Consider the following 13,254-nt stretch of genomic DNA (forward strand, 5'->3'; position numbering starts at 1 on the left):
AATATTGACAATTAAGTCACAACAACCTGATAAAGAAATAGCAGCTAAAGTGAATGAAGATGAATTGTTTTCAATTCCTAAGGAAAATACAGTAATTCCAACACCATTAAGTAATAATTAGAACCTTTCAAATATGAATTTGAGAGCAAAACAGCGACTAATGAAAATATTTTAACTTGATGCAAATTATACAATAATCTTAACTCGACTGGGAAGTGGCCAGTTCAGAAGGGTCAATGTTCTATCACACTACATCAATCAGCAAATTCAGAGGGGTCACTTGTTATACATAACTAATGAGTCGTTGAATACCACATCAAAAACTAAGGATGTACTATACAGTGGCTAACTGACCATAAGAAAAACACAAGAGATTCACAATGTGATTTTGAAAAATAAAAGTCAAGAGGAACACGGTATTGCATGATTTACAATTTACTAGCTCTTCCAGTGTTTCACAGTGGTACAGGGGTTTCAAGGATCTAACATCAATGGGACAAAAGGTGGACTTAAACTGAACACGTCTTGATTGAATCAGACTATTGATGTAAGTTTTCGGTCTATTGTAAGCAGTAGTAGGTAGTCTTCCATCCAGGCAATTTCATAGCTCACAGGGGGGAATGTAAATGTCCTAAAAGTAAAGGAAAAAAAGTTAATCGACTTGTAACCCAAATTTCAATATCTGTATGCGCTCGCACACGTGAGCATCTATTCCGCTAATGAAGACCTTCATGTGTTCCCCGTCGGCGGCTCAATTAAAACGTGAAGGGCCTAGGGGATTAATTCAGCCAGCAACGGTTCTCATGCTTTGCCATTCAAATACTGAAGTTATTGAAACACATGTTTTCCCCAAATCTGGTTCCAGGTTGGGCTAGATGTGTTTATCACTCTACGAAGAGCTCACCAGAGGAGTGTGGTAAATTAAGAATATTGGGAGCAGAGTGTACTTGCCAGGGAACCTCACTAGCAAGGCCACTGTTAGGATTCTCCTTTCCTCTTCAGTCTACGTCCAAATCTGTTAGAAAGGGGACCACTCAGGATCTTTAGACGGACATGCAGGTAAACCCCCAAAGGCTCTTCTGCCCTTTGTGGCCATGCCTTGCCTTGAGAGACCTGACCTAAATACACACGGCTAACACAGTACCAACCAGATCCGAATGCACCACTCGACAAGACCTCGGCAAACTCAGTCCATCCATCACATGCACAGGCTGAAGTAAACACCAACAGAGAGCTGAGGACTAAGATGAACGAACATACCTTAAGGTTCAAGAGGAATAGGCCCGTGGTTTGCTGTTTACACTATCTCATACTGGTTATTTGTTATGGCGCGAGAGAGGCAGTAGGCTAGAAAGATTCCAATCAGCTAGAAATAAAATACGAACAAAAATTAAACACACACACACACACACACACACACACACAAAAGAGCCTACAGACCTCAGGATACAGGTTTATTTTCCTTTCACTTCGAATTCACTAATAATTTCCTTCCTTAAGTTTCTCTCGGCAGTTCTGCTTGATACTCTGCAGCTCCTGGACCACATTCAAAGAACATAAGGGAAGTTTTACTACTACTATGACCTGGAGTTTCACAACAGTCACTGACAAAAATCACTCCAGAAAAATTCTAAATGTCGTAAGTTTTGGGGAAACTTATCAGATAAGACAGCTGTCAGCTATCAGAACAAAAAGGACATGGCTCAGACTATGATCTCATCACGTAAAATCTCCATTTACAAAGGCAGAGATTTTCTTGGAAGCTCTCGGGCAGTGCTGCAGTGATGGATTTGTTCTGCAATACCTGCGCTGTCCAGTAAGCTAGCCACTAGCCACACGTGGCTTTCGAGCCCTTCAAATGGGGCTTGAGCAACTGAGGAACTGAATTTTTCATTTTATTTAATAATTAGAACCTTTCGAGGGTGCCAGTGGCTACTTTATTAGACAGTGCAGATTCAGACATAGCTGTGCCTGCTGCTTGAAAGATATATTAAGATTAGATTTCCAAAATCAATTACACAGGTCAAAATGCAGTATTATCCTTTCTTTCAGTTTTAGCTCCATGATGTTTAATATAGGACAAAGCCCTAGCCTCTAAAAAAATGGCTTAGAGCCACAATACAAACTTTTCATGCTATAGTGAGAAGTAGCACAACTCAGGAAATAGAATTTGACCCACAACGTAGCACGTACCCAACAAGACAGGCACAAATTGAATGGGGGGGTCGTATGATCTAACTTTTTGTAGGTCAGAACTTATATGGAACTCAACAGGCAGCTGCAGCCCGGGAAAGAAAAAATCCGAACAACATTTTAGAATCTTGCCTGCACGGCAAAACAAGGTTCCCATCTATCTCATGTTTGAATTAATGAATTAGGGTGCTGGAGAGCCCACCATACCCAAGGGCATCAGGTATGTACTACTAGGAGTTAATTCTAAGCTTTGCTTTTTGTAGTTTCAAGGCATGACAGGCCGCGGTAAAAAAGAGCAGGTAAACAGGGAATAAACATCTGGAGAAGTCTAATTGTGAAAATAGTGTGGGAAAACATAAGATCCCAGACATCAAAAGACTGGAATGAAAATAGCAAAAGCCCCCACCCAAATAAAACAAAGCTAAATAGACCTTAACACAAATGACTGACTACATGTTTTGTTAAAAGCAGCCGGGAGTTTGTGAAAACGTGACTTCTCTGGAAATGCCCTGAAGACTTCAGAGTTGAAATCTTCTATCTTACTCTGAACAAGAGTGAGGAGACATTCCTAACAACAAGGACTTACCTGGAAGCAAGCAACTCCAAAAGAAATTCCGGCAACTACTTCCATTTCCGACTCTATAATGGTCATCACCCTTATAAAACAACCCTAACGGGAGAGGGAAAAAATATTAAGTACAGCACGAGGAATACTGAACGCTTGGATTGTCCATCTCCACCAAAAGATGAGCTTTAGCTAAGTCAGCCTTTGCTCAGCATTGTACTGAAATTCACTCCTTCATATAACAAATCCTACCTCCTTTCAAGCACAATGCTCTCGACAGGAGTTTGAAGAACAGAAGTTCTACCTGTTGGATTATGCTTTAAAAGTGCTCTTTGCTAGTTCTATGAACACAAGTCACAAATTGTCTGAGCTTCAGTTTCCTCATTTAGTCAATGAGAATAATACCTGCCCCACCTATTTCGGATTGCATCTATTGTGAGGAAAAATTAAAAACTGAGTCAACTCTGTATTCAGTTAATATTTTCAAATAAAAAAAATTTTTAAAGGCTCCTTACTTCATTGTTTACTTTATCTGCATCTCTCTCTGGAGAACAATTGTCAAGTTTGCAGCAACTCTTGGGAAATCCTTTTTCTGAGTAATAATTAGTATCCTTCCAATCTTTATAGTCGGTGACACCACAACAATGCAACTGAAAAAAATCGAACAAAACCATTTATAGTTCACTTCACAGCTTTGTAGTCAAACACTTACCCTATTATCTTAGATTGCAATTTGTGCTCAAAACAACATTATACTCAATGATCTCTGTCCTAACATTTTAATGTGGCTGTTCTCAATTGGCATTATAATTCAAGAGATAAGCACTTTTTTCTAAATACCAAGTGTAACCCTTTTGGACTGGCCTTATTCTCCTGCCACAGTTGGTACTAACAGTACTTGGTCCGCGGTGTGAGGAGTGAAGAGGTGTACATGGGAGGAGAATGATCAGGAGAAAATGGAGATATGCCACTTAGTATCATCCCACACTTCTTTTCCAGGGACGTATCTTTCCAGGGACATACTTTCTCCTAATCTAAGATTGTAAGGAGAATATCATACAAGGGGACACAGGCCTATCCTCTTCTCTAAAGGGATAAGGATGTGCTCCCCTCTTGAGAAGCCACCACCTATGACCACTTACCTTATTTTGAATCTTGTCTACTGCATCGCTTCTATAATCTCCCGCAGAGTTATACTGCTTTAAAATTTTCTCATAATTATTCTTAAAACTGTTTTTAATCTACAGTAAAGAAACACGCCAGTAAATAAACATTCTAGGAAGTTCCAAATAAAAAATCCCCCACATCTGACCAACGGTCATATCTTTGACAGCAGCAACATGTCTGGTAATTAACTTCTACGGTCCAATCCTGTCTTCTATGAGCTATAGTCTAGCTGAGGGGATTACTAAGCAAAACATTACAATAAAAGATGATGATGATGATAACCACTCAAGTTCAAAGTGCTATGGGAGCTTTTATTCAATTTTCCTCTATTTTAAATAAAGTACAAATTTGATGCCTACAGGATTTTTAAGTTACAAAACCTTACTTTGGGAGACTGCACTACCACTTTCACTTTGTGAAACACTCTCATTGAGGAGCCTTCACTACTCACTGAATGATTTCTCAACCCGTTTTAACAGTGGAACCCCGATTTTCACACAGAAAAAGAACTGGAAATACATGTAATTATGGGTACCTGTAATTTTCCTCTGGTAACTGTCAGTCTACAATTTTCTAAATTTTTTTATATTAAAAGTGGGCTAGAATTTTTACAAGAAAGCCATCACTGTCAGCTGTCGTTTGAAAAGTAAGCTTTAAAAGTGATTTCTGAATGATTAACTGTTTTTATCTCTGGGGGGATCAATTTTAACATATTAAGGTTCCCAAATTCAGGCTTACCTCATGTCTGAAAACAAATCCTACGATGGCAGCGACCATTTCAACCAAAAAAATGAGAGTCAGAAACATAGCATACTGTGGGATAAAAAGAAAGTCCAAGTCAGCATAAATAAGATACCTCACAGCTGCAAGGGGAGTCAACAAAAAAAAATAGTCTGCTCAATCAGTTGAGCATGTTTTTATTAAAAAGGACACGGAAAACACAACAAAAGTGGGAACTGGCAGCAGAAACGTTACTTGCGAAGAAAGAGGAGAAATCATAAAGGGCCATGGCCAGTTTCAAGAAACAAAGCCAACAACATGTAAGACTTTTCTAAAATCAAGAATCAATTCTAAGGAAAATAAGGACTCACCAGTTTTAGCATCCATGCAGCTCCTCGGCAGGTAGCAAAACAGCCAAAGGTGCCCAAGAGAACAATGACAGTACCAGTACCAATGAGCACAAAGGGTACATTGGTGGCCTTCTCATTCAAAAGGGAAAAATAATTCTCCAGGCTCACCTTGCCCCAAATACCAACGGCAAGAAGGATAACACCAGTGATCTATGTGGGAAATCAGAGAACAGAAAGTTATACACTGTATACCACAACACCTTCAAACCACAAACCACCAGGTATTTAAGAAACAACAGGTGTAGTGACTTAGCAGTCTGTGGCCACAGAGCTGTGGCTGGGTTATGGGAGACAGGGGGTAGGAAGGAGATCTGCACTTAAGGACACGCCTTGATAAATCCACGCTGGATCACTAGGTAGCCCAGGAAGCCAGGGCAAAACCAGGGGGCAGCTAGAGAAGACATCTTAACAAAACTCTTAAACTTCATCTGTTTTTTTTTTGTTGGGTTTTTTGGGTTTTGTTTTGTTTTTGGTATAAGCCGAAGTCCATGGCATATCTGTACTAGGGACAACAACTTATTTAACTGCTTTACTCCCGCCATAGGAAGAAAACCTTCCTGGAGGAGGGAAAAAAGTGTCTCTGAGTTCCAGAAACTTCCCCCTTCTCCCCACCCCAGTTCAGAGATGAGCAAAGCGTACAAAGGGACAGTACACAAAAGCAAGCCCGGGGATAGGTTGGCGGGAGCGCAGTCATTACCATCCTTACCTGCGAAATGCTCCCCTCTTATGAAGCAGTGAAAAGAAAGAGACTATTATGCGGGTGAACCCTCAGAGGGGCGGGGCAAGCCTCGCCTCTCTGAACGGTCCGGGGACACCCTCTGCGAGCTCTGCCTTCCTCGTCCCCCGCATCGAATTCGAACCCTAAGCACATCTGTGTCCCGGCACAGCCTATTGGCGGCCATCCTCCGGGACCCTGACCCCGGCGCAAGAGGCCGGAGCTCGAGCCCCAGCAACCCCATGCCCGCGTCGGGGTCCCAGCAGCTACCGCCTCCCAAACCGCACCCGCGCCTCTCTCCCCACCCCGGCCTCCCTCCTCGCCCCCGACCTGAGCGCCCTCTGCTCAGGGTCACACCCCCCACCCAAGCCCAGGATCCCCTCCCGTCCCCGGGCTCCTCCAGCTCTCACCCAGATGATTAAAGTGTAGATCAAGAGGACGCTCTTGAAACAAGTAATGACTGGTTTGGTCTGTAGTCTCCGAGACGGGGACGCCATGACTAGCCCAAGACCCTGCCCCGCCGCACCGGGCACTCGGAGCGGAGCGAGAGAGACGCAGAGTCCCCGAGTCTCCCCGGAAACTGCCGGAAACTTACGAGCGTCTACAACTGAGAAAAGCCGGAAACACTGTACAATTTTCTAGAGGGTAAAGTCTTGGGAGGCTCGCCGGAAAGTGACGACAATTTCCGAGCGCCCCCTGCTGCAAGTTACCGAAAACTGTATGCAAAGGTTCTAGTGCCGGAAATTCCTTAGATCTTCAAGCGGAGCTTTCCTCATTTTCTCTCTGAATCTTTCCCGCCCCCCACCTCCCCCCCTCCGCCCTTATAACTTGATCATATTGTTCTATCACCAGTAGCGCCAGCAGCGCTTTGAGATTCGGCCTCGCGGGCCCCTGGTGCCCTAGAGGGAAAGAAAGGAATGAAAAGAGGTTAAAAGTGACCGAAGAAAATTTTATTACATGGCTAAATATCCTCAAGAAACATATTTCCAAAGAGAAACAAAGCAGATTGCAAAGCGACACGTACAGTCACCGGTTTTTAGACAAAAACTGAGGAAAAGTGAAATCTACCCGAGTGGGGGAATTAGGCTGATTTCTTTTTCTAGGAGGCTGAAGTCTAAAGTTACACAGCTTAAGAGCAAAGCCAAAACTAGACATCACTATGCTTTTCAATCCCCTCCCGTTAAACACAAGCTACATCTGGTATTGGGTTGTGGAGTGTCTGTCCATTCCCCTAAAATTCTCCCAATTGCTTAGATCTTCCGAGAACTTAAGACTATGTGTTCCTAAGGAGTTAAACTGCTTACGGAATGGGAATGAATCACCAAAAAGTTTTCTGTCCCACATGTCCAGAGGCAGCCCTGAGTCAATCTTAGGGGTAATGTGGGATTAAAAAACAGCCTTTTTCACGGTCTCCTAAACACTGGTGATAAAAGCTGAGGCACTTTTTGTTTGGGGCTTAACTTTAGGAATTGTTACATGTAAAGACAAGTCTCTGGATAGTTGAAAGGCCTAGAAAATTTGGATTATGCAAATCAGCAGAGCCTTAAAGGGTGTTTAAAGTTCTTTGATACATCTGTGAAATGGGATGTCTCTATTTCATAAAGGATGCATGTGCATGTGCTTTGCTCAGCACACAAGAATAAGTGCAGATATTTGAGCTATAGATACAAAAACGGGTTAATTCTATGCCTGTAGTTACAGAGGAGAAAAGTAATGAGCCTAGACATTGTAGATACTGTTTTCTGCTTTCTGGCACCTTTTCGGCTTCAAGAGTGACCAAATGAGCCATTCAAATTGCCCTCAATTTAAATAGGTCATTTACTTTTTATAGGAACCTCAGAATAGGGAGGTCTTTTTTATCTAGTCAGTTTCAAAACACATTTACAAAATAAATTAAATACAAATGAATTAATGAAGTGCTATAGGCATCTTGGTCTCTCATTTTACTCAGGGACATTAGTTCAATCCCTAGCATTCATCTTTCTAGAAATTCAGGACAGGTGTAATCAAGGAGAAAAGATCACTATTGGGTGTCAAGACTCAATTTTCTGTTTAATGGAAAATATGCACTTTGTGAAACTTTCTCTGGACCTTCTTGGTCCCTCCATGAAAATATACCTTTATGAGAAAAAATAGTTACTTCTAGGAAATCTGAGTTGATACCTAACACCAACAATACTATAGAGCATTGAACTGTCAACCAAAAACAAGTTCATTCCTAAGAAAAGTTTGTCATTGGACATTCCTAGTGAATTATGGATTGCATTTGAATTATGGAAGTGTATTTTTTTCCTATTAAATCATATGTGTAGGTAGCTGCACGTTTCCATGTTATGTATCATGAACAGGTTGGTCATTATTACAGCACAGAGCATGTATTAAAGTCTGATTTCTCAACTAAAGCGTAAGCTCTTCGAGGGCAGACAGAGTGGCCAGTGGGCGTGTGCTGTTTCTTGAAGAATGGGAGTAGGAGACAGTATCTGTTCCCTAGGCAATCCACTACATCACCATTGACACAAGCTCAACATCACAGTGGGCATTTCCCGTATAGCTACTGTATTGTATAGCGAAAGGAGAGGTGATGCCCAAACTTCTTTTGCTTGAAACCTTGCTTTAAGCATATACCACAGAACCAGAAAACAAGAACATTCCATTGACTTGGTCACACAGAGCTTCCCTGTACCTAGAATATTGACCTGGGACCAGCTCCTCTAACATCATGCCAGATGTCTGAGGTCCAAGAGAGCAACTACTGGAGAATGAATATTGCACCGACAGTCTTTATACTAAAATTTTATCCTAAAACTTTAAACACATATAAACACATGGAGAGAATGGGTAAATGATACAACTATACACCCATAAACACTGAAGGAAGGTTATCAGGAAATACAGCAGATATCAAGTTTGAAAGTAACACACAGGCCACAATTACAGGAAATGAGGTTGAGGGAGGCTCTAAGTAAATGCAAAGCTTTCTCCCTAGGCTAAATAACACTATCTGAGGGGTTCTTTTATTAAAATAAGTATCAAGCGAAATCTTGCTAACTCCTTGTCATCTTAAATGGAAGCTTCCTCTGAAGCTTAGGTTTATACCCATGTTCTGGGAGGGATTTTCGTTGTGAGCCGGAGTGCGAAGAAATATTTTTGTAGCTGAAGAGAAAACAAAATAGCCAAAGCAAAAGCCACATCTTATTTCCAAGAATGTGTTGATTTTCCGCCTCTCCCTTCCTCTGCCACTACAACGCTGCTTTGTTTAAGTAACAGTCAGTGCCAAATTAAACCAAAGGCTGACATGGAATTTAATATTCCTATGTCCACAACACTTTGCACCACCACCTCCCACCCTGCCATGCCACTAAACCCAGAAGTTCAGTTTACTTCAAATTTATGCCTGGGTCTGGGCCCAAACCCAGACCAAAGGGGCATCTACTTCTATCTAAGGCAACATAAATAGTAATTCTCTAGGTCCTAAAATACATTTATTCTGTAAAGTATTAATATTGTAATACTTAATTGTATTATTGATATTACATTCTATTATATATTATATATATTGCGACTGTAATATTGAGCATTGACTATGTACCAACCACCGTTGCTAAGCGCTTGACAGGTGGTACCTCATGCATACATCACAAAAGCCCTCATTGTGATGTCAAGACTGCTACTGCCCTCGGGTTACAGATGAGGAAACAGGTTCAAAGAGGCTAACTTGCCTAGGATGAAGCTTTGCCAACTTCTGTTTCTCTCACCAGAAACAGGGCCCACTCTGTGATGAGACATGGCTGCCATTGTATAAACAGCTGTCTTGGCTGGGAATAACCCAACCAAAGACTGCTGTATTCAGACATTTAGCCACAAACAAGGGCTTTTAAAAGCCCCCAAAGCACAAGAACTTCGATGATTTCCCCAATTCTGCCTTGTGCTTGGGGCTTTTGTTGAGTTTTACTTTTGCCTTTGTTCCAGTAGCCCAATCACCTAGGAAGTAACCCTGCCCATCCCAGAGTGGCAAGGCAGAGAGTTCAATACCTTTTTTGGTTCAATCTATCTTCCTCCCTCTTTCTGACCACAAAAACACATATTTGATGCTGAAAATATAGGAAAAAGGAAAATGTTTTCCTTAAGTATTGTAGCTGTTTGTTTTACATTCAATATTTAGTAGGAATTTGTGTCCCTTCCCTATTAATTTCCTGTAACCTTCAAGATTAAGTTTACGTTATGTTCTTTGGCATTTAAACTATGCCTTCCCCAGCAAATGTGATATCATCTTATTTCCTACTGCTTTTCCAACGTGAATTTTCTGTTCCACAATAAACCAGTAAGTATGATTATCTCCCAATAAATAAGGTCTGTCCCCTTCTCCCTTCCCAGTCTCCAAACTCACTCAGAATTCCTACTCCTTGCTTAAAGCACATCCCAACCCCAACTCAATGAAAGCGTTCCTCTGCCCCCTTTATGCATACCCTCTAGCCCTGCTCACACACAGTATCAGACTTCATAGACTCACCACTCACACTAACTCAGACCCTTAGTTAATTATAAGGGTACCTGCTTTCTTCTCTACTTACCTTACTCCTGCTATCTACATGTTCAGAAACTACTGAAGAGCCAGTGTGGCAGGCTCCTGCGCCCCCTTTTATACTCTCCCCAGTGCCCTAGGACATAATGCTCAATTGATGAGTTCATTTGGTGCTCAGCCAATCCCTGTTGAGCAACTTGGTCATAGCTGGTTTCTGAGACTAACCACTTAGTAGTGACTTGAGGTTTGATTAATTAAATTAAATAAAACTGAATGTCTAAGCCATCCCAGTATCACACTGTCATAAACAAAACAATTAAATTGAGCTGCTGGATAATGTCTTGGAACATTACTACTCCCTGTCTTAGGAACCAGTGAAAAAACATCAACTATTTCACTCAGAATTCATTTTATCTCTTATTCACACAATGTCCTTCTCATTTTCAGTTTCTAATACCTTTTCTAGAATCCCTTCAATTACCTTTGGCTAAGTGCCCATCATAAAATGTAAAAGCATGTCCCGCTTATTTTCTTAAAATCTCATATTTCACCTAACAGCCATCAAGTAAACATCATTTAAACAGATAATTTGAACATTACCATTTAAGTATATAATTCGTATGTACAATTTTAAGAATTAGTTTCCCGAATAGGAATATCTTTATTCCTGTTGTCTCTTATGTATTCTCATTATTCCTTTTCTGAAATTCTCTTCTGTGTCTAGTTTTCATTCACTTTTTTTCCATTTGCTCCTTTCAGATTCTCCATGAATCCCTTCCTCCCCATCCAGCCCTGATCTTTCCTTCTTCAAAAAAGTTCATAACATACAATTTGGGACACATAGAATGAGAAACTCTTAATGAGAAACCCTTAAATGATATTAAAATTCACAATTTCATATCAATTTGCCTTAGTTGGTATTCTAAAAAAGTTGTTTCTATTTAGTTTTGTCAAGCTTTTCTGAGGTCTTATCTAGGCAAGTCAGTTTCCATATCCAATATTTCTTAAAACAATACCTTATTGACTGCTAAGGAACTTCATACTAAATGTCTTGACATTGAAAATGGTACTGAACTTTAAAAACTTTACGTTTGTATGTATAGCTGTTGTCAGTCTCTTTGTGTGTCTTTGTCTTATCTTCCCAACTAAATCATACAGAGAGGTGGTTTATTTAATTTCATACCCCACAGTATCTAATATAGTGTTATCCACAAATAGTAGGGACTGAAGAAGGAATGCTGTTTTTTAAAATTAGTCCCCCTTGTTTTGCGCAAGCTCTTCGTATTGCCCATCTCAGTGCTTCACAGTGGCGTTGTCTTATTTATCCCCTTACTTTGATCTCCCTATGATTTCCACATTCCCCTCCTTCCCTTTCTTCTTTAACTTCTCTCTGCCACCCCTCTGTCCTGCTCCTTCCAGCTCTGAGTAGGACATGAGGCCTTATATCACATCGTCGGCCTAGCATGTTTTGGGCTCTGTGTTGGGTGCTGGGGAAATGAAGACTAAGGCAAAGTTGTTGCCCCCCAGGCTCTCACGGTCTAGGAGGGGACAGAGATGAGTCTGAGATGAACAAACTAGTAGAGTAGGGGACAGAGATTGTCATGGGTGTACAATGACAGTGTGATAAACCTACAATTGAGACATGTACAAAGCAATGTGATATAAAAGGAAGGCAAACCAGGTCTGCCTGGGGTGGGCTAAGGGGGAACTTCTCAGCAGCAAAGATGGATACAGTTTCAACAGTCTAGGAAAGATGGAAAGGAATACAGGGTAGAGTAAATGTATCTGTACAAAGCCACCAAAGTATGAAAGGAAGAGCGAGAAGTTCAGTATGTCCAGAACGATTCATGAGGTGAATGTTTAAAACTAGGCTGAGGACATAGATGGGGCTTGCTTGTGAAGGGTGTAGTATGCCCTGCTGTGAGCTTGGACTGTACTCTTTGCCAAGAGGGGGACAGTAAAGGGGTTTTTTTTGTTTTTTTAAAGAAAACAACCCTAGTAGAATATATTCCTCTGTGCTCTTTCATGCTCTCTCTCCATCTCTCTCTCTCTCTCTCTCTCTCTCTCACACACACACACACACACACACACACTCACACACACTGAATAGATTTACTATTTCCTAACGCGTTAGTTTAGAGTAAACTTCTATATCTGATTTCAAAGGCCTCACAATCTGGCCCTACTCGATTTATTCAATTTTGTTCTCTATCACTGTCTTGATCCCTCTAACCAGTTAGCCCATCCCCCTCTGACCTAACAATGAGCTCTTGTTTATGTCACTTCTCTTGCCTGAGAACAGACCATGGCCTACCTCTTCCCACAGAGTATTCACAGGGTCCTCACAGTTTATACCACAGTTTTTAGAACTTTATATGGTCTTGTACTGTTTTCTAATTGTGTCCCTCTTATCTCCCCTCCTAAACATAAACCCTCTGGGAGCTGAAGAGTAAGCTTCATTAGAAGAAGGATCACACAGTTCATATTCGCCTCTCTTCCCCCTTCTTAGCTTATGGTAGATGCCCAATGAAGGCTAATTCCCTAAATGCACACAGTTGTAATCAAGAACATTTTTGTTGAATATATGCCTCCTCCGTTCCATGAGGGCAAGGATTTTTGTCTCTTTTGCTCACTGATGTTTCTCAAGTACCTAGAACAGTTTGTGAAACATAACAGACACTCAATAAATACTGTTGAATTAATCATGTGTCACGATGTCAGGGATTTTGTCTTTGTCCACCCTTCTTAGCACAGTAGAGGCATGCTAAATTTATTGAATAAGTGAGGCCAAGATCATGTCTTCGTTTCTTATACCACAATCACACTGTTAGACACTCAATACATATTTCTGATTGGTGGCTTGGACATGAAACAGGCTTGCTACTGAACTTTATATTATCAGAAGCCCAATTCTTCCCTCTGTAACTGAGAAGGTGTTACCAGTTTGCTTGCACACACAGGG

At 41.1% G+C, this 13,254-nt stretch overlaps 1 protein-coding gene across 1 annotated transcript; it reads right to left on the reverse strand.

Moving 5' to 3' along the window:
- Positions 1–416: 416 nt before the first annotated feature.
- Positions 417–6,559, reverse strand: TSPAN6 (tetraspanin 6). Its single transcript, XM_011237579.3, has 8 exons — positions 6,181–6,559; positions 5,017–5,205; positions 4,664–4,738; positions 3,901–3,999; positions 3,274–3,408; positions 2,780–2,863; positions 1,261–1,366; positions 417–631 (listed from the first exon to the last, which is right to left on the reverse strand). The coding sequence occupies exons 1-7, from the start codon at positions 6,265–6,267 to the stop codon at positions 1,298–1,300; spliced, it is 738 nt and encodes a 245-aa protein (XP_011235881.1). The 5' UTR covers positions 6,268–6,559; the 3' UTR covers positions 417–631; positions 1,261–1,297.
- Between the last annotated feature and the right edge of the window lie 6,695 nt (positions 6,560–13,254).

This window comes from Ailuropoda melanoleuca, unplaced genomic scaffold, assembly GCF_002007445.2.
Source record: "Ailuropoda melanoleuca isolate Jingjing unplaced genomic scaffold, ASM200744v2 unplaced-scaffold9814, whole genome shotgun sequence".
Taxonomy (NCBI): domain Eukaryota; kingdom Metazoa; phylum Chordata; class Mammalia; order Carnivora; family Ursidae; genus Ailuropoda; species Ailuropoda melanoleuca.

Bases quoted from the DNA above. Each gene is read 5' to 3' on its own strand.
- TSPAN6 (XM_011237579.3), bottom strand. From the start codon at position 6,267: ATGGCGTCCCCGTCTCGGAGACTACAGACCAAACCAGTCATTACTTGT. The intron at 4,000-4,663 runs GTAAGCCTGAAT...TCTTTACTGTAG, and splicing joins GATTTGTTTTCAGACATGAG to ATTAAAAACAGTTTTAAGAA. The intron at 2,864-3,273 runs GTAAGGAGCCTT...CTCTCCCGTTAG, and splicing joins CAGATAAAGTAAACAATGAA to GGTTGTTTTATAAGGGTGAT.